The following is a 20,624-nucleotide window of genomic DNA, read 5'->3' on the forward strand; positions in this document are numbered from 1 at the left end:
ACTACCCCAATCTGTATGTATGCAATCAAAATGATCACAGTCTCTAAACATGTAAAAGGAGCTAGAATTTGTGACCATGGATATCATACACTATATGGACAAAAAATATTGGGACACTACTCATTACATCTACAGGAAGGTGTTTTGACACCCCATTCATTTTAATTTGGAGTTGCTCTACCATTTGTAGCTTTAAAAAATTCAACAAGATTTTCTGAGTGTGTGCATTGGGATTTTGTCAGGTTGTTTACATCAAATAAAATAGGTTAATAAAACATGCACACAAAGGATTGATTGACAGAAAGGAGAGCATTTGTGAGGTCAGATATGATCAGCTGAGTGGAAGACAGTGCTCTGTTTGAGCACCAAGCTCACTCATTAAATATCCCTTCACTAAAACCAAGGGACCTAGGCCAATCCATGAAACCATGAAAAACAATCTCATTCCATATATATATATATACACAAGTCACAAATAACCACTAAGCAAAAACCAGTACACTGAATTTATTTATTTATGGTGCTCACTAAAGCATGCTGGATCTCAAAGTGACTTGGAGGGTACTTTACCCATGAGGTGCTTCTTGGTGTTCTGCTCTGGCCTAAACATGATTACGAAACACTTGGGAGCAAAAATACAAATAATCAAACCAAAGCTTGAGGCTAAGATCGCAAATATCTCCACAGCCACAGTGAATTTTCCAGGAGAGCTGACATAAGCTGGAATAAAGGTGACCCAAACTGCACAGAATATGAGCATACTGAATGTGATGAACTTGGCTTCATTGAAGGTATCTGGCAGTTTTCGAGCCAGAAAAGCCAAAACAAAACAAAAAAAAAGCCAGGAATCCTATATAACCCAGTACAGCCCAGAATCCTATAGCTGAACCTAATTCACATTCCAGGATGATCCTCTCCTTGTAGTGCTTTAGGTTTTTGAAGGGAAAAGGAGGGGATATTGTTAACCAAAGCACACAAATAATGACCTGTATGAGAGTGAAGAAAACGACACTGAGTCTCTGCTGTGGAGGCCCAAACCACTTCATGACATTACTGCCTGGAAGTGTAGCCCTGAAGGCCATTAACACCACTATAGTTTTCCCCAGAACACAGGAGATGCAGAGTACGAAGGCAATGCTGAATGCTGTGTGGCGAAGCATGCAGGACCACTCAGAGGGCTGACCAATGAAAGTAAGTGAACAGAGGAAACACAGAGCCAGAGCAAAGAGCAGCAGGAAGCTGAGCTCTGAGTTGTTGGCTCTGACCAGAGGAGAAGTCCTATATCTGTAGAAAATTGCTGACACACACACAGATATGAAGGCCCCCGCCACAGAGGATACTGTCAAGGCAATGCTCAGATTGTCATCCCAGGACAGGAACTCCACAGGCTTTGGGAGGCAGTTGTCTCTATTTGCACTGGGCCAGAACTCGGGGGGGCACAGCATACAGTTCAAAGAATCTATAGAAAAAAGCATTATCAGAACCAGATGTTAAGACAGAACCTCACAGCTATGACAAAGGGAGACTTCAATAAATGTCTAAACCCACTGCACCTATGAAAGGAAAACAAATATTTCACAATCTCACTATAGACTAGAAATCTCAATAATAGGTGAGAGTGGTAAAATCTTTATTCAGCATTATTTGTTCTGATATCCAACCTGTTATGTTACTGATCTCTCCTTCTGCACATGGTATACAGTCATAGCAGCAGACTGGCCTTCCTTTCTGTACAGCCTTCCTAGTGCCAGGAGGACAAATCTCACTGCACACAGACACTGGCACCTGTGGAAGACAGACAAATTCAGATCTTAATTATAGTAAGTGATACACATTTGAAGACCACAATGCTATTCATAGGTGAATACGGTTCTTGCTGTAGTCAGTGAGTACAGTACCTCTATCTGTCCCCCCACCCAGCCGATAGCTTTGTTAATACTGAACTCTTGTCCCTTTGGTTTGGAGGAGTCATAGTGGCCGACTGTCACAAAATCCAAGGCCCCATCTTTTTGAACTTGCCAGTTTATGAGCTCATAAACAGCCACAGGATCACCATTGGAATCAAATGTGACCTGATAACCATTCTTTGTGGTGAAATTCACTCTCTTGAGCTGGTCAAGTACCTGTAGTGGTAAACACCATTTAAAAATAAGAATGTAATATTTGCATACCTAAATATATCAATTTAATTAATGCATGTTAATTCATGGATACATTAATGCAAACCTGGGCATTGTACGGCCCCCGGGCCGCATACGGCCCTTTGATTGACTCTGACCGGCCCGTGTAACGTTAATTGGAAATTACAAAATAAACATATTTTCTTATTTTACCTGATGCATGGACTGAAGCTGCATTGCTTTTATTTTGAAGTTGTTTTTTATTTACGTACATGATGACGCAAAACTTATATTGAGGCATGGGCGTGATTTGACCGTTGTCACTAGCAAGTCACAGGACGACTTTAGCCCTCAGAAATGTCTGCTCATGCTAAAAAAAGAAAGGTAGATGCCGAATGCAGGGTTTTCAACAAAAATTGGACTGCTAAGTATTTATTTACTGAAGTGAGAGGTAAAGCCGTGTGTTTAGTTTGCGGGGAGCAGATCGCCGTGTTTAAGGAGTACAATTTGAGTCGGCATTACGAGACGAAACACGGGGAGAAATACAAGAACGTGACTGATGCTGAAAGGGCGCGGACATCGGAAGCTTTGCCAGCTAAACTGCAAAAGCAGCAAGGCTTTTTTACCAAGCTTCTTTTTTATTTTTATTTGCATGTTTAGCGTGTTTTTATGATGCCGTTTTAGTGATTAATTGCCTTTCCCATTGTTTTGTGAAATTCGCTTGAATAAATTACATTTTTTGGAAGGCAACCTCATGTTTTCATTGCTTAATTATAACATATACTCTTACCAGCTTGTCAAAACAATGCTATTTACTGCTTTTTTACAAAGAAGTACAGTTAATATTATGCAGAATTGAGATCAGCCTTTTGGCCGGCCCTCCACAATATTTTCTGTTTCTCATGTGGCCCCATGGAAAAAATAATTGCCCACCCCTGCATTAATGTATATTATACAAATGCTTATAGTTTTTATACCTGCCATGGTGCGAACTGAATGCTTTTGTCGCACTGCGTGTCATTACAGATAACACCGTGGATGGCATGTGCTATGGCGTATGTAGCTTTGTACACCATGTTAGTGATACGCAGCTGTGACGTGTCTGTGTACGGGTTCTGCAGCGCGCGGATCTCCTCGCTGCCGTTACATACCCGCAAGCCCTTTGGGGAACCCGTCAGGCTACAACTGAACGAGCTCTCCCAGAATTCCTTTAACAGTGATGACTTCTGAACTTGTGCTGGGGAGAGGTCTAGAAGAAACTCCCGGAGCCCTGGGATCACTGAACGGGGAACACCGAACCCTATCGCCCCAGCGCACATGTTAAAGCGCAGAAACTCCGAGTTTATGATCCACGTCTCACTGCCAATCCACTGAAGAGGAGGCGGTGGGTTTTTGACCAGTTCTTCTAATAAAACTCGCATTTCGCCCGAGGCCATAAACGCTACTATTACTCGGGCTGTTGATCTGCGGATGATGTTCGCCACTCTCTCTATTTTACTGCTCGGATCTGTCCTGTAAAAGGCCTCCGAGTACTCCACACAGATCCCCTCCTCCTGCGCAGCCTTTAGAAATGAGGCCATTCCGTTATTCCCATAATCCGAGTCACTGCGCACTGCTCCAATCCATGTCCAGCCAAAATGTTTCACCATTCTGGCCAGCGCTGCCGCTTGGTGATGGTCACTTGGTATTGTCCTGAAGAAGGAAGGGAACTGACGCTTATCGCTCAAACACGCGCAGGTTGCGAAATGACTGACCTGTTATCCAATATAGAAACATAAACAAACATCATTCGTGAAAACTGTATGAATTCTTTAGATATTATTAAAACCATAAAGCAAAATAATAGGTTAATTAAACATTAAAGTTAATATATTTGACAAAATATTCTTCTTCAATATGTATACCACTTTTACAAAATTAAGCATCAAATATTGACCTGTGGAATTCCAGAGAGACCGAGTAATCTGGCCAAATTAAGCGTTGGCGTGGAATTGGAGTCTCCTACGAGAGCAGTAACAGAAGCACTTGCAGATTGTGCACACGCTGTATAATTGAAAAAACGTTCCATGCCATTAACAACCTGAAATGCAACTTTGACCGCCATGGGCACGGCCGCGCATGAGTCGTATATCCGGTAACCCAGCGTGATTCCCGGCAGCAGTTCTGTGCTGTTATTTATTTCTTGTACGGCGAACTCTACGGCACGAGCAAAGTGCAGCTCTCTGAAATCCATACTGCATAAGACAGACAGTATAAAATTAGACAATGTTGTTTTCAGGTGTAACCATAATAATGTGAATATCATTTGGCTGACAGACAGACAGACAGACCCCCCAGAGCACTGTGGTTGCAGAGGCAGCCCGGTGAAGGTGTTGTGCTCTGTTCTCATATAGGTATGAATGGAGAAAATCGCACCAACCACAAAGTGTCCATTCATATAAAGTCCAGGCAACTGAGGCTCAGTCCACAGCTTACAGGTGACTGGATTAGCATTAATGGCTGCAGGAATAAGCAGAGTTATACATAGCACTAAAACAAACATCACCAGACTTAAAGAGAGCTGCATCATACTCAGAAGTTCCCAGCTCTCTCATAACTGTCATACAGTGCTTTAAATATCCAACTTACCATGATAGCCAAGTCACAGGGGCATGAGCTGAGCACAGGAGGTGTGATATTACTGAATGCTAATGACAGTGGCATTGACTATTTGTTGTCTCTCCTTATTATTCCTGTTTTTAAAGAAAATAATAATAATAATAATAATAATAATAATAATAATAATAATAAAGTGTCCAGACAAAGTATCAGATGACAACAATGTTTTGCTAAGGCAGGTTACAATTTAAGGCTTGACTGGAATTTGTAGTACAGTAAACATAAATCAGGGGCAGCATGGTGGCACAGCAAGTAGTGTCGTAATCACACAGCTCCAGGGACCTGGAAGTTGTGGGTTCCCGCTCCAGGTGACTGTGAGGAGTTTGGTGTGTTCTCCCCGTGTCTGCATGGGTTTTCGTCAGGTACTCTGGTTTCTTCCCACGGTCAAAAAATGCACAGTGGTAGGTGGATTGCATGGTGACTGGAGAGTGTTCTTAGGTAAGAATGTGTGTGTGTGTGTGTGTGTGTGTGTGTGTGTGTGTGTGTGTGTGTGTGTGTGTCACACTGAAGGACTGGCGCCCCCTCCAGGGTGTGTTCCTGCCTTGGATCCAATGATTCCGGGTAGGCTCCGGATCCACTGCAACCCAGACAGTGCGACAGCTGAATATGCCAGAGTTGCTTTTATATTCACTACAAATAATCCAGTGTGTCAGAAGCAGTTCATTAGTGTAAGTGCATATGTATGAGGCCTTGTATTGGTAAATCTTTTGTATAAGAAATATGAACCTTATAATTGAGCAATCTGTATGATATTTACTTAGTCATAAAATGTCCAGGGTGTGTGATCATAGAGTAAGGAAACAGTCAAAGCTAAAACACTGCTGCCCCACACAGCATTGCTAAAGCAGTATATTCTCTTTGAGAAGAGGCCAGTCCTGAGCGGAGCTCCTCCTACTAGCATTAGCTTTAGCTTTGCATAGCTGTTAAAGTTGGAAATGGGTATTCAGTAAGAAGCTGGACAAAACCGCAAATAAGATTCTTAAACTGACACATTTAAGGTAGAACTAAATGCTCTGTTTAGTGGTAGAAGCTATTGCATTGAGTTACTACAAGTAAAAGTAATATTATTTTCCTGCTTTCACTTTATGCGGTGTTATCACATGTGAAAACTCTGGCGCTCTCTGGTGTTTAAGACACCATTACAATTGGAATTCTCATCTGTGGTCTGCTACTGCAATTTAAATTTGCCTTCCGCTGGTGTTTAAAACACGCTACATCATCGCCGCCTGATGTCTGTGATCCAACACTGCACCTCAATTAACCTACACGCTATTGCAATTTGAACTTCCATCAACCTAGTGTTGAAATCTGGTATTGCAATTTAAATTTAGCTTAGCATACTTTAGTGCTTGATGTTTGTCACTGCCATTTAAAAATTAAATTTAGTGCCATCTGGTGGTGAACCCTCACTATTTCATTTAAAATTGCTCTGGTATTTCTAATTTTTAAAACTTGCTAGTGCAAGCTGACTTGTTCACTTCGGCTTTAGTACATCCAAGTAACTCTGCTATTAACTCATTTTAAATTACATACAGCTACAACATAGTTTTATAATGGCTAAAAATTCACATCCTAGTTTATACCACTTTATACAACTATAGCAACTTCTACTTCAGTCAACCATTATTAGTCATCCATTCTTTTGAGTCCCCAAGTGAAACTAAGTAACTGGAAATTCATAGCATAACTACTAAAGTGTACTGGACTTGACTCGCCTCTGTCCACTTTTATAGTCGACCTGCTCCCTTGTGCTTAATCCCAGGTAAAACTTTTCCCTGCTCTGATACTATAGGTACTCTTATTAGAAGAAAGTTCCCAATTTTCAACAGTTTACTGCACTTGGCTCTGGTCCACCTGGAGAGTCTTAAATACATGCACTGTCTACACCTTGTTAAAGGTTCCCTGTGTGTTCCAGTAACGAGTCTATATCTCTACAGTTTCAACCTGGCCCCCGTGTGCCATATTTGAACAGCGAAGCTTGTTCCTGTGCACTTTCACCATCCCTGATGCCACAGACACACCCGGTCTTCACATCACCAATGGCGTAAAAATCCAAAAGTACCACGTCAACAATGCCATCCTTGCCCTATGGGCTGACCTGTTTGCCATAAGCAGGACGCTACTTGACGCGCCTACTCGCCACTTAACCAAACATCCCATTGGTGAGCATTGCTGCTTTCCCCTCGACCCAGTTCCAAGGGTGATATCACACACTGATGGCATCTGTGCCTTAACCATTCAGTGGAACAAAAAGGGAATCTTACACTATTTCTCGGTCATCCTTGACTTACCACATGAGGCATACATTGGTTGTGACTTACTGGTGTGACTGGAACTCAGGTTGAACAGATTGTGGAAAAAGTTTATGAGCTCCAGAATGAGGAAGATCATGCTAAATGTTCTTGGCAGTGTGTTTCATAAATTCCACAAGTTCCTCATAAAAGATCCACTGATCTTTGGTCCCTCTGGCCAAGCCAAACAGAAGTTCACCATAACGCAGTCCAAATCAAATGGCTCTAATAAGGGACCCAAGCATTTTATAGGGGGACTATTAATGGCAACTGCCTTGATGGCATCGGGTACCTTGAGTGTGGGGCAGGAGCCTGGTCCAAGGCATTGCTTGAGGAAAGTGCATGAGCTGGAAATTAGGGGCTGGGAGAAGTTGTTGCAAAGGGGAGAGGTAATGAAGATCCACAGCAGTGCCTGAGAATAGCATGTGGGCTTTAAAAGTATAGGCTGGGAGTGGCGTAGCTGGAAAGGAGAGAGGTTGGGCCATAGCTTTACAGCTCGTGCTTTCTCCTAGCACAAACCTAAGGGCTGGGAACCGCATAGCTGCTAAGGGGAAAGGCAGGGGCAAACATCCACAGCAGGAAAGAGCACAAGCCATACAATAGTCACAGGGTGCTATAGGGGTGGGGATCATGATGAAGGTCCACAGCAGTATTTGAAGAGAGAGCTCAAGTTGCAAAGATGGAAGCAGTGGGTGGCACAGATGCAAAGGGAGGTGTCAGGATGAAGGGCCACAGCATGGCATCAACATCAAGGAAGCCATGCAGCAAGGATTGTAATTATTATCGTAATTATTAAAATGTATATTTCTAAAATAAGGGTTTCAACAACAATTGTATATCACGCAACACCGTTCAAATGACAATTTTCAAAGATAACGGTTACAGTTTGGTGTGCCCAGGTCCCTAATACTAACCCAACAGCGAACTTGCTTTGCGTTTGGGACGTGCACGTAAACGCCAAGAGGAAGCAAGTCAATTAGCCGCATTACATGTCCGTGGTTTGACGAGAGAATCCCACTGTTGGTACCGCACATTTCCTACCCTAACTAGACCAACTCTAAAGACATTTAAGGCTTCAAGAATGTTGAAGGGAACTGCAGAATAACGTTAATATATAAACATCCTCATAGACATACCTGCCGTATAGCGCTAGCATTAGCATGATTAATTTTTAAAAATATATAACACGCGACAATTAAATGTTAATATTACTCAAGCAAAGAATAATATAAATCAATATCATAAGATAAACATCGCCGTTATCCTGTATTTAGATGGATGAAAGTGGATTTTGTAAAGTGATTACATACCTGATACGCCATTGAAGAAAAACAACCTCGGTGTGAAAATGTTTTGTCGTCTCTTCTGTTGCGTCATATCCGGCTTCGCTTTGGATAGTTTCAATGAACGCAAATGAATTAAGTTGTGGTTACAAGAAATAATCAAGTAGTGCAAAAATGTCATTTATTTCAGTTAAAGAAACATTATGAATTTATGTTTATATGCAACTTAATTAATGTGTCATATAAGCATGTTTCATTTATGGTAAACTAACAACCACCCAAAACCCTTTTTTGAGTGCAGTATTTTGAGGAAAGGAGGTGCTGAACTGTATCAGAATGAATGCTTCAACGTGCTGCCTGCTTTCTGTTCCAATCATTTTAAAAGTACTATCATCTTGGTGAGCACTGTAGGTGAACAAGTGCCTGGTAACATGCAGAAATTTTGCAGATTCCAAGCAAACGTTCTAATGCCCTCTAAGGTACAGATTTGTGAGTAAGAAATGAAAATAAGGCTTCGAGGCTAATACTTTCCAGGTTAAACACAACCAGGAAGAATAATAGGAAGGGAAGGCCTGGCTGGTGCACATGACAGCAAGGATTTTGCAGCTTCAGCAGGGGGCTTTGTGTCAGGAGAGAGGAGGATGTGATGTTGTTGCATCGCTGTGCAGGGGCTCTGTACACATGCAATGGAGGAGAGTGGAGATGAGAAGGTCCCTCTCATTAGCAGAATGAGCGAATACCTAGCCCTGTAGCATTTTTCTTGAGCCTTGTGTCTGTTCAGCCAGAAAAGGAGGAGAAGAGAGGCTCGAGGCTGCATGCCCGTGGTGAGGATAGAGGTGTTGTTTCACTCCAGACATCGGTCTCAGGATGAGGAGAAGCAGTAGAAGCAGTCAGCACAATGATGAAGCAGGCATGACAACGGCTGATCTCATCCCCAAACTCAAGGCAGTAATGTAGCTGTTAAGCCATAGACGGAGGTGAGGAGAGACTCAAAGCCACATGCTGGCGATGGAGGCAGAGGTTGCAGCTGGAGGTGGAGAAGCAGTGGAAAGCTGAGGCAATGCATGGATCAAGAGTGGGAAAGACCAGAACATACACAGAGCTTGGAGCAGTTGGTAGTCACAGCCCCAAACAGGAGACACAAGACAAAGCAGGAGAAGCCGGGGTGCACGGGAGCCTATTGGGCTGCAGAGCTTGGAGAAATGGGGGAAACAGGCTTGACATGGCCGAACGCATCTCCTAACAAACCCAGAGCCAAGGAGCAAGCTCACATTGCGAAACAGTCAAGTCAAGGTCCATCTTCTGAGCCAAGTGCAGCGAGTTTGTCTGACAGGGAAATGACGTGGGTTTGTAGAATATATATAGGGCTAAGGAGAGGAGTTTGAGCATGGTTCTTACATAACTTCAACTAATGCTGAATTATATTTACAGTTATGAAGGAACATGCTGCCATTCAGACATCTTTTTTGTTTTTAGAAAGGCCTTGTTTAATTCAGCCCACAAGGCCAGTCTACATTGTACATGGATTACAACAGGACGTACAATATTCTCCTTTATCAATCAAAATGTGCCTTTATCAACTGGTATTTCTATCAGTGCTAACCTTGGACAAGCTAACAATGATAACCTGGGGCATAAAAAAGTTTAAAAAGTGGCACTGGAATGTGGTCAAATTAGGTGTGATGATATTACCAGGTCTGATATTTGACTTTCAAGTTAAATGGAACACAGCATAAGGGACAAAATGCAGTGTCATATATTTTGAAACTTGAGTGAAATCTATCTGTCCTTGTCATCAGTCAAAAGTGTCATTAATCTCGTATGCATGTCTATTTTGAGATAATAACAGCTCAGCGTAGCAAACAGAAAAATTGTGAAGTATTAGACATGAAGCTTGTGAATATGGAAGTTTAAATGGTTGGAATATAAGCTTCCATTCATTCATTCATTCATTATCTGTAACCGCTTATCCAATTAAGGGTCGCGGGGGGTCCAGAGCCTACCCGGAATCATCGGGCGCAAGGCGGGAATACACCCTGGAGGGGACATATAAGCTTCCATTTCATCATATATGCATTTTAAAGTGTATTTGCCTATAGTTTGAATAGGACATTGTTTTCCTTTTCTTTTTGTGTGTTTTTTATATATATATATATATATATATATATATATATATATATATATATATATATATATATATAATTACTCATGCAACATTCTGTAGTAGGTGATGAATTTATCCAGTAGTGAGCACTTATTAATATTTGGGTTGTCCAATTGTGTGAAAAAAGTTGACAAAAGGAACAAGCAATGTCATTGGTTCACACTTTTCTGTGAAAAGTTAAGACCATCCCTCCTCATTGTGAACCTATATATATATATCACTTGGTGTATGCTTTTCCAATTGTGTCAGGTATGGCACACCATACTCTACTCAGATTCTGGTTTCTTTTGAGAATGCCTGCGTGGTGTTGGTCTGCATATAAAAATGAGTGCATCTATCAGGGAGAAGAAGGGACCCAGAATTTCTTCCTGGATGGAGATGTGATTCTGGGTGGATTATTTCCCTTGCACTATAGCCCTGTCTCAGCAATGTGGACTTTCCAAAGCAAACCTGCACCCACTGATTACAAGTAGTAAGTGGTGCTTTGATATGTTTAAATGTTACAGGAAAATACTCACAGATTAACTGCATAATGAGATTTGTTCATTTGAAATGTATTATTTTATTTTTGTTACTTTCACTACAAAATATTCTCTCTCTGAATGGATATTTACAGGAGAAGCAGAATGTTCTGGATTTTAAGGATCATTGATGTAACAGATTTTTTTACAGTGTAGGTTGGAATTCATGAAAATTTCACTCAGTGTAAATGTGTAAAGTTTCACTGGAATTTTGTAATGATTCTAATATCTTGTTAAAAAAGAAAGCCACAAATTGGTTCAAAGGATTTTTTTTGTTTTCCAACAGCTTCATATGTGAAATATTGCTTTACAGCTTTAGTGCTAGAGCTCTGAGATGGATAAGGGCTATGACATTCACTGTGATGGAGATAAACCAGAGGCAAGATCTGTTACCGAACATCTCTTTGGGTTACCACATCCGGGACAGCTGCGATGACATACCCGTGTCAGTGAAAGGGTCACTGCTACTGGTCAATGGCCAGCCGGAAGCTGAACAAGGAGCTGGATGTATAGATGTACAAAAAAAGCCCTCTCCAGTCATTGTGGGAGATGCTGCATCGGGAGTGTCCATGGCTGTGCTGAGAACACTGGGTTCATTCAATGTACCTTTGGTAAGGTTGAAGAGAATCTAATTATATAGCGTTAACAATATTGGTATGAAATGAATTAACCAAAAGATAAAGAGTGTTGATTAAAAAAAAGTTACTATTATATATATATATATATATATATATATATATATATATATATATATATAATATATATATAATTTTTCCATTTTTTTATGCTCTCAGGTCAGTTACTTCGCATCTTGCTCATGTCTGAGTAACAAGAAGGAGTTTCCCACATTTATGCGGACAATGCCAAGTGATGAATTTCAAATTAAAGCTTTAGTGAAGCTGGTCACTTACTTTCAATGGACCTGGGTGGGAGTCATAGGTGTGGAGTCAGACTATGCTCGCTTTGCCATTCAGCAGTTTTTATTGGAAGCAGCCAGATGTAATGTGTGCCCTGCTTATGTGCACTTCTACCCTGTCACTCTGTCAGGAGAAACACTAAGAGAGTTGATGAACATAATTCTGGCCTCAAAAGCCACAGTTGTTCTTAACTTCTCTGGAGAGTCAGAGCTGCACACTATTCTGAAAGAGTGCAAACAACGAAATATTACCCATTTACAGTGGATTGCCAGTGAAGCCTGGGCGACTTCAAAGGCCTTGTGGAATGATTTTAGTGATCTTCTGAAGGGGACGCTGGGTTTTGCCATACGAAAAGGAGAAATCCCGAACCTAGGAAGCTACCTCAGAGGGCTAAACATGTCCAATGTTCAGACCTCTAATTTTTTAACTGAGTTCTGGGAGGAAACCTTTAACTGTCATGTCAATGGATCCCTAAACAACCATATGCACAAACAGGAGGCTAAGTATTGGGGACCATGCAGCAGCACAGAGAGTCTGGACAATCTGTACTCTCCCTACTCAGATGTAACCCAGCTTAGAGTGACCTACAATGTATACAAGGCTGTATACCTCATAGCTCATGCTTTGCACAACATAATTACCTGTGTTCCAGGACAGGGCCCTTTTCAGAATGGGACGTGTGGGAGCCTGAGTCCACTTCTTCCTTGGCAGGTGTGGTATTAGTTTGTGTATTTACTAAAACAGAGGAATACCGTAGAAATTTTTCATCCATACCTTTGCAGACGGCTAAATCTTATGGAGAGTAATTTAAGCACATATTTTGTACATAGTCCCTTAATAGAATATTTGCTTTTGCCCATAGAACAGCAATAGTTGACCATGTGCTCCTGAGATGCTGCAAACAGAAATTGGGCTATAAAGCTGTAAAGCATTCCTTTCAATATATTATGTTAATATTCAACTTAAATTTTCATATAAACATTTGCATATAGACTTTCTACCTATCTGTCCTGTTAATTTTCTTCAAAGCTCCTGAGATACATGAAACAAACAAACTTCACAACACTGGGAGAAGATGTCCGTTTTGACGAGAATGGAGACCCTATCGCCTCTTATGATCTGATGAACTGGCAGGTGGAGAAAGATGGCACTCTTCAACTTGTCAGGGTTGGATTTTATGATGCCTCACTAAAGGAAGACAGGAATCTGATCATAAATGTATCAGAGATTTTCTGGCACAGAGAAAATAAGGTTTGTGCTGTGTCATCCAGAGCAAGATTGTTTTTTATAAGGCTGCTTCTAATTCAGGTTCTCTGCATGTTTGTGACTCACTTAGAGAGTATTATGCACTTTAGTATTAAATGGGGTGATATTCTTTATTCTGTGGATTTTACATTAGGGCTATAATGAATTCACAAGACAGGAGACAAATTATAAGCAAAATTAAAAATGAGCCCTCTAAGATATTTAAGACATTTGCTTAAAGCATATTTTCAATAATTTATGTGAAAAAATGTGTTTCTTTTGCAGTATGAGTGTTGTATGTATTAATTTATGTAAAGTAAAAACCCATGTGGTCTTTTGCTCAATCTGCTGTGTTTCACAGGCACCAGTGTCTGTGTGCAGCAAAAATTGTCTGCCAGGTTCCAGGAAGGCCAGGCGAAAAGGTGAACCAATATGCTGCTTTGATTGCATACCATGTGCAGATGGAGAGATTAGCAATCAAACAGGTGTGAAACTGACCTGTTATTTGGTATGTTTGTTTTCTCACATATTATACAGCAAAGTTAAACTGCATCAACTTTTTTGATGAATTTTATCACAGACTCAATTGATTGTCTGAAATGTTCAGATGAGATGTGGCCAAACCAAGCCAGAGACCAATGCATACCCAAGGCGTTGGAGTACCTGTCCTTTGAAGAGCCCTTAGGGATAGTTCTAGGGGCTGTTTCCATCTTTGGAGCATGTTTGACTCTAGGTGTTCTTTATTTGTTTTATATCTATAAGAATACGCCCATCATTAGAGCAAACAACATGGAACTTAGCTTCCTTCTTCTCTTTTTTCTCTGTGCATGCTTTCTTATTGGGTTGACATTCATTGGTAAGCCCACTAACTGGCTTTGCCAAATGAGATACACCGCTTTTGGAATCAGTTTTGCACTTTGTATTGCCTGCATCTTGGCTAAGACTTTAGTGGTTCTGATGGCTTTCAGGGCAACCATTCCTGGCAGTAATGTCATGAAATGGTTTGGACCGGTTCAGCAAATGTTAAGTGTCTTACTGTGCTCTTGTGTCCAAGCATTTATCTGCATCATATGGCTAACCAGCAAACCTCCCTCTGCAGCTTATAACACTGAGTTTACGAGTGCTACTGTAATTGTAGAGTGTAAGGTTGGGTCAGAAATAGGTTTCTGGTGTGTGTTGGGATACATTGGCCTCTTGGCTTCCATGTGCTTCTTAATCGCTTTTTTTGCAAGAAAACTCCCAGATAACTTCAATGAGGCCAAATTCATCACATTCAGCATGGTTATCTTTTTTGCTGTGTGGATTACATTTATCCCTGTTTATGTGAGCACTCATGGAAAGTATATGGTTGCTGTGCATATCTTCGCAATCTTAGCATCGGCTTTCAGCCTATTTTTGTGTATATTTGCACCAAAATGCTATGTTGTGTTGCTAAGACCTGAAAAAAACAGCAAAAAACATTTGATGAAAAAATAGAAATTCTGCTGGATCACTTAAAACTGAGACATAAACAAAATGTATTGAGCCACACTAAATAATTAAATAAATAAAATAACATTTTAACAGATTATGAAGTTTTGGTCTGTCATTTCTGTGCAGTCCAATAACAAACATATTTATGTTTAAGATACAGCTTGGAAGCAGATTCAGACTAACTATCTTACTTGGCTAACAAAAGTTACATTTGAATGGCAAATCTCACAAAGTTTATGGTCATTTTCACGTTAGATTCAGATCCATAATTTAGCACAAAAAGTAAAGGATGTGCTTTGTGCTTGGTAGATTATTTATTTGTTGCAACCATGCTTTATGGCAATAAATCTTATGCCGTTGAAAAGCCTGTTAATTTCCCTTTTAAATGGTGCCACATTTGTAAGGAGCATGCATTTGTGGGATGAGTAGTGGAGCTGAGTATGTGGGTTGCATCCATGAGAAATTTGTCAAATCTTCTCAGCTAATGCCAAACAACTTATTTTGCTCTTGCTACTGACACTTGTTTTGAGCTTCTGGTAGTCCCAGGTGCTGGCAGCACCTGTGAGCATGGGCCCTGCTACAGTGGTCAGTCAGTGTCTGCTACAAGAATCGGCATGCCACCTTTGACTGATCTGAATAGGGCCCATGCGATAGGGCAACTTCAAGCTGGTATTCTGCAAAACCAAGTCACAGCATTATTTGAAGTGCGCCCTAGTACCATCTCAAAATGGTACCATGGATCCATATAAAGGTTCCATATTAAGAAGGATGTCAGAGACGGGCCGCTAAGTGTGCATCCCAAGAAGACAGTTTCCTCACCATGTTACACTTAGGTACCATAGGCTGTCTTCTACAGGTTTGCAGTCTGATATGTCCGATGACTCTCTGCCCAGACAATCAGGAACAAACTGCACCCAGCCAATCTCTGCCCTCATCGGGTTGCCAGGAGGCCTGCCATGACTATCTTTCACTGTTCACTGCCTGTTTACGCTGGTGTCGGTAACATGTGCACTGAAACCTGAACATGTGGAAGAACGTTATGTTCAGTGATGTTCAGATTCTGCCTACAGCAGTTGGATCACAGTGTGGAAAAGACTCGGAGATTGCTATGCTGATTGCTGCACTGTTATGGTTTTGGGCAGCAAACAGGGCTTGTCATCATTGGAAGCAATCTCAGTTCAGCGAGATATCAAAATGAAATTCTAAAACCAGTGGCATCCCATGTCTTCAAAGTCTGGGACTGAACTCTACCCTCCAAAATGACAATGCTGGCATCCACAGAGCAGGGTTTATCAGTGGAGTGGAGAGGATGGAATGATCTGCCAGCAGTCATCAACCCCATTGAACACTTGTGGGATCAGCTTGGGAGTGCTGTTCGTGCCAGAGTGACCAACACAACCATGTTGGCTGACTTGCGACAAATGCTGGTTAAAGAATGGGATGCCATCTCACAGCAGTGACCAGGCTCCATGGATTCCTTGGCTGGAAACCAATGTTCCTCCTTCTCTGTACACCAAATATTTCAAGGTAGTTGCAAGCTTTGGAAAGGCCAATTATTGGACATGGAAAACTGGAGCACCCTGGACCGTGGTTAGCTCTTGGGCTTCAGAAGGGACACATGAACATTAGGAGACATAAAATACTATGAGAGGGTAGGACAAGAGTATAGGTAACATAATCTTTGTTCATAATAAGAAATGGACCAATGACACTCCCCCTCAAACCTGAGTTGAAAGCTATCTAGTCCAGGAATCTTTATTTTTCTGGTTATGTGTCTGTGTCAATGTACAGTACAGACCTCAGACAGCATTGCACATTCACTGGTTCATCATCTAAATATGTAATGGCAAAATGTGTAATGTGTGTGGAGAAACAGAGGCAGAAGTATATGCCAAAAAGCTCTTTATTAAACAAGATAACAGATATAGAATCAAAATGTAAAGTTGAGAATAATCAATTTGAATGAAACAAAGAATCAACAATACATCATAAAATAAACAAGAAAAAAAACTTTAACATAGACACACTGGGGACCTAAACCACAGAGACAAATCAGGAAATGAAAACAGGAATGATACAAAGGATAACCAAGATCTAAATGCTGGAAAATAGACAAATAAACAGACAAAACCAGACTAAGAATTAGACTGAGACAACCAAATAGACAGAGCCTAAAACAAAGACAGAGAAAATAAACCTAAACAAAGTCAGAAAACCTGAGGAACACAGAGACAAAAGAAAAGCATTAAGAAAGGGGAACAACATAAAATGCATATCAACGAACTACAAAACAAACAAACTGAAGAACCACAAAACATGAATGACCAACAACATTCAGACTGAGGACAATGCTTATAAGACTACACAAACAAGGAACACCTGTGAAAGTCACATGACTTGCTAAGACAGGAACAGCAGGGTAAATCACATGAATGTGGGCGGGATTAGGGAAATGGACCTGAGAAGGAATCAAAAGGAAATAAACAGAAGACAAAACACAGGAACAGGACTGAGATACAGATACAGGAGAGACCAATCCTGTCAAATGTCCTAGAACACCACTGAGCACACTGACCACGGTGGTTGGAACACCGAATGGGTGCTACAGAAGCTGAAATACATCACCTTATATCAGTGGTTCTCAAACATTTTCTACCATTCCCCATCGCATGTGAAGGGGAATTTTTGTACCCCACCTGTCCCATATCACCCCCCAAAAATGGTAATAAAATACACATGCAAGTTCACATTTCTCTATTTTATTCAAGTAACATCAACTTCTATCTCTAAATTATTCGCTTAATATTATAACACCAGATACAACATTAACATCAATGTTCAAAAATTCAAAAATACACAAAATTGGTAAAAATACACAAAATTTAATATTTGAACTGTGCTTCAGTTTCTCACTTTTCAATTTTTGCAAAAATGATCAAGTGCAGGTGCAAGGACATAGGAATGACATTGATATTGTGGTGAGGGATATATATGCTGAGTCAAAGCCCACCCCACACCCAAAATATTAGTTATAAGCTGTTTCCTATGTAGATAAGGCAGTAAAATACTGCATTTATAATTATGTGGAACAGCATTTGATTAACATTAATGTTAGAGAGTGAGGCTGTGTCCCACACAACACACTATGGAACTTTACATACTACACTACAGAATCACTGCTGAGGGTGGTAGTTTTATATGTATTTTAATACTGTTCAGTGCAGCAGTGTGCACTCTGGGACATGGCCAGAGACTAACGTTAACTTGCTGCATGTTTAGAGTTCATTCTCACCACCTGAACACAGCTAATATTAACGTTAACCAACTCTCAGATTCCACAGAGTGAAGCCCTCCTGTGTTTTCCTAAACGTTATATACAAGCCACTTTCATAAATTTAATTATCCGTCGTTGTTTTCTTTAGTGCTCTCATTACTGACCTCATGCCCAGAGCTGGTAAAAACTAACTTTATCAACCAGACACTGATGGTGAATAGGAGGCCAGTGGAGCTGATGATTGGAGCAGCTTTATAGTTGAACAGGCGCCTTAATGAAGGCTTAAAGAAGACCTTTCTCAGACTCGCTGCCGAAACACGTTAATCTCTGTTTGGCATTTTCAAAATGAAAGTATGCGAATAACAGCATATTTTGGTTCTAGGCAAGCTAAATTTTTCTGGTCTCCTATCTAATGTTCTTTTATTATGTTTAAGGGATATTAATGAGTCCATTGTGAGTGGGTGCTTTTTACTGAGTAAGCTTTATAGGAAAAAAAGAAAGGCATTAATAAAGACAGGTTCATTATTAAAGAAATGCACACTTCTCCAGATTCTTTGCATCCCACCTGCAATACCTACCCGCCCCACACTTTGAGAAACACTGCCTTACATATATATAGTGCTCTCTAGTGGTGATAAAATTGATGTTTAACTTATCACCATTTTGAATATACTGTATACTAATTTCTACACTCTTGAGATAAAATTTCAGGCAAATTGTGGTGCCTCCTAATTCTTCTAAGGCTGCTGGGATGAGAGGTGATGGATAAGGATTTTTTTTTGGTAATAGTGTTAAGATGTCTATAATCTATACCAGCTAGTATGAAGAGTCAGCTGAGAATCACCATCGGATCAACTATTACTTCATCATGGGCAATCCAGAATTGAGCAGAGGATTATACCAAATGATATGTTATTATATTTTGTCAAGTATATGGTTAAGCTTGACAAAAGGAGTGCTGGCAAAGGTGACTCTAGCTGATTCTTATATGTGCTGAAATTTATACAGTGAGTTGAATCCAGTTATGTCTAGATATTCACAGTAATTATGAATAAATAACAATATTGATTTGCCTTATACTTCAGTTAATTTAGAGCCTGTAATATGATTGGCAGGGAGACATTCCAGGAGATTTGCATGATAACGGCACTCTAACTGAAGCTCTTTATGTACCACACTGCCTCATATATACATAATATACGAATGGCTATAGTGATTACAAGACAGTGATGGATGCCCAGAATTTTTCAACCTACATGTAACCGGTTTGGTTGCATTTTGCACACTTAATTTTGAACAGAGATATGGCGCAATGGACCCATTATCCATTTGGCAAGGTGGCACAACACACAGGTCCAGGGACCTGGAGGTTGTGGGTTCAAATCCTGCTCCAGGTGACTGTCTGTGAGAAGTTTGGTGGATTTTCTCTGAGTGCTCAGGTTTCCTCCTGTGGTCCAAAAACACACGTTGGTAGGTGGATTGGCAACTCAAATAAAGAAACAACAACAACAAAAAATGTGTCCATAGGTGTGTTTGAGTGAATGTGTTAGTCTGTGTCACCCTGTGAAAGATTGTTGCCCCCCCAGGGTGTGTTCCTGCCTTGCGGACAGTGATTCCGGGTAGGCTCCGGACCCACCATGACCCTGAACTGGATAAGTGGTTACAGACAATGAACGAATGAATGAATGCTGTTTTCCTATGGAGCCAAGAGGAGAAGGACCATACAGCTTGTTGTCAGTATACACTTCAAAAGCATTAGTGGCTTATACATCTGGAAAAGCCTTAACAGTGTGGAACAGTATATAGGTTTTAGAACATCATACTATCCAGGCAATGTCTCTTTCAGGGAAGGTTTTGCATATTTCAGCAAGACTGAAAATAGGATTACATTCCTCTCCCAAAACATGGTGGATGCTCCATCATGGTGAACATGTCCCTGTCCCAACTTTTTAGAGATTGTAAATTTTATTTTGAATAAAATATAGGTTTATGATATTTGCTAATCATTACGTTCTCTAGTGTGTGAGTGAATGTGTGTATGTGTCTGTGTTGCCCTGTGAAGGACTGGCGCCCCCTCCAGGGTGTATTCCCGCCTTGCGCCCAATGATTCCAGGTAGGCTCTGGACCCACCGTGACCCTGAATTGGATAAGCGGTTACAGAGAATGAATGAATGAATGAATTATGTTCTCTTCTTATCTTCCATTTATTAACATTTTACACAGTATCCCAGTTTTTCTGGCTTTGGGGTTGTATATTAACATTTTAGAAATAATAATATAATATTTGTGTGGCTTCGGCCATAGACTTTTGGGTTCATGGAGAGCACCCTATTTGCTTTTGTTCCACCACCTGTCATGTTGTGAACTTATTGAGGACTTGCTTTAGGTTTTTGTGTGTTTGGGGATGTTATGTGCCTATTTATGTGTGTGACAGTTATGTGGTGTTTAGCGAGAGGTTTGGTGAGCTTATTCATCATTTAGAGGGTTGTGAACTGCTGGATAACGCTCCTTCTACTCTTTCTTCCCTATGCCCATGTGTTAGAACATTATAAAGAGCACCTCTGTGCAGTATGGATATTTTTCCTGATCATGTGTTTCATGCCTGAAGAAAACCTGTCACTGTTCCCTCAAGGGTACATATTCAGTTAGGGGAAATAATTCTAAAATATTCTATGATA

At 40.7% G+C, this 20,624-nt stretch overlaps 1 protein-coding gene and 1 pseudogene across 1 annotated transcript; one reads left to right on the top strand and one right to left on the bottom strand.

The window, feature by feature from the left end:
• Positions 1 to 544: 544 nt before the first annotated feature.
• On the bottom strand, positions 545 to 4,353 carry LOC136709842 (extracellular calcium-sensing receptor-like; annotated as a pseudogene).
• A 6,456-nt stretch (positions 4,354 to 10,809) lies between these two features.
• Positions 10,810 to 14,675, top strand: LOC136709329 (extracellular calcium-sensing receptor-like). Its single transcript, XM_066684473.1, has 6 exons — positions 10,810 to 10,988; positions 11,351 to 11,648; positions 11,832 to 12,665; positions 12,984 to 13,205; positions 13,561 to 13,684; positions 13,780 to 14,675. Exons 1-6 carry the CDS (start codon positions 10,810 to 10,812, stop codon positions 14,673 to 14,675), a joined length of 2,553 nt encoding a protein of 850 aa, XP_066540570.1.
• Positions 14,676 to 20,624: the final 5,949 nt, after the last annotated feature.

This window comes from Hoplias malabaricus, chromosome 11 (genome assembly GCF_029633855.1).
Source record: "Hoplias malabaricus isolate fHopMal1 chromosome 11, fHopMal1.hap1, whole genome shotgun sequence".
In the NCBI taxonomy this organism is placed as follows: Eukaryota; Metazoa; Chordata; class Actinopteri; order Characiformes; family Erythrinidae; genus Hoplias; species Hoplias malabaricus.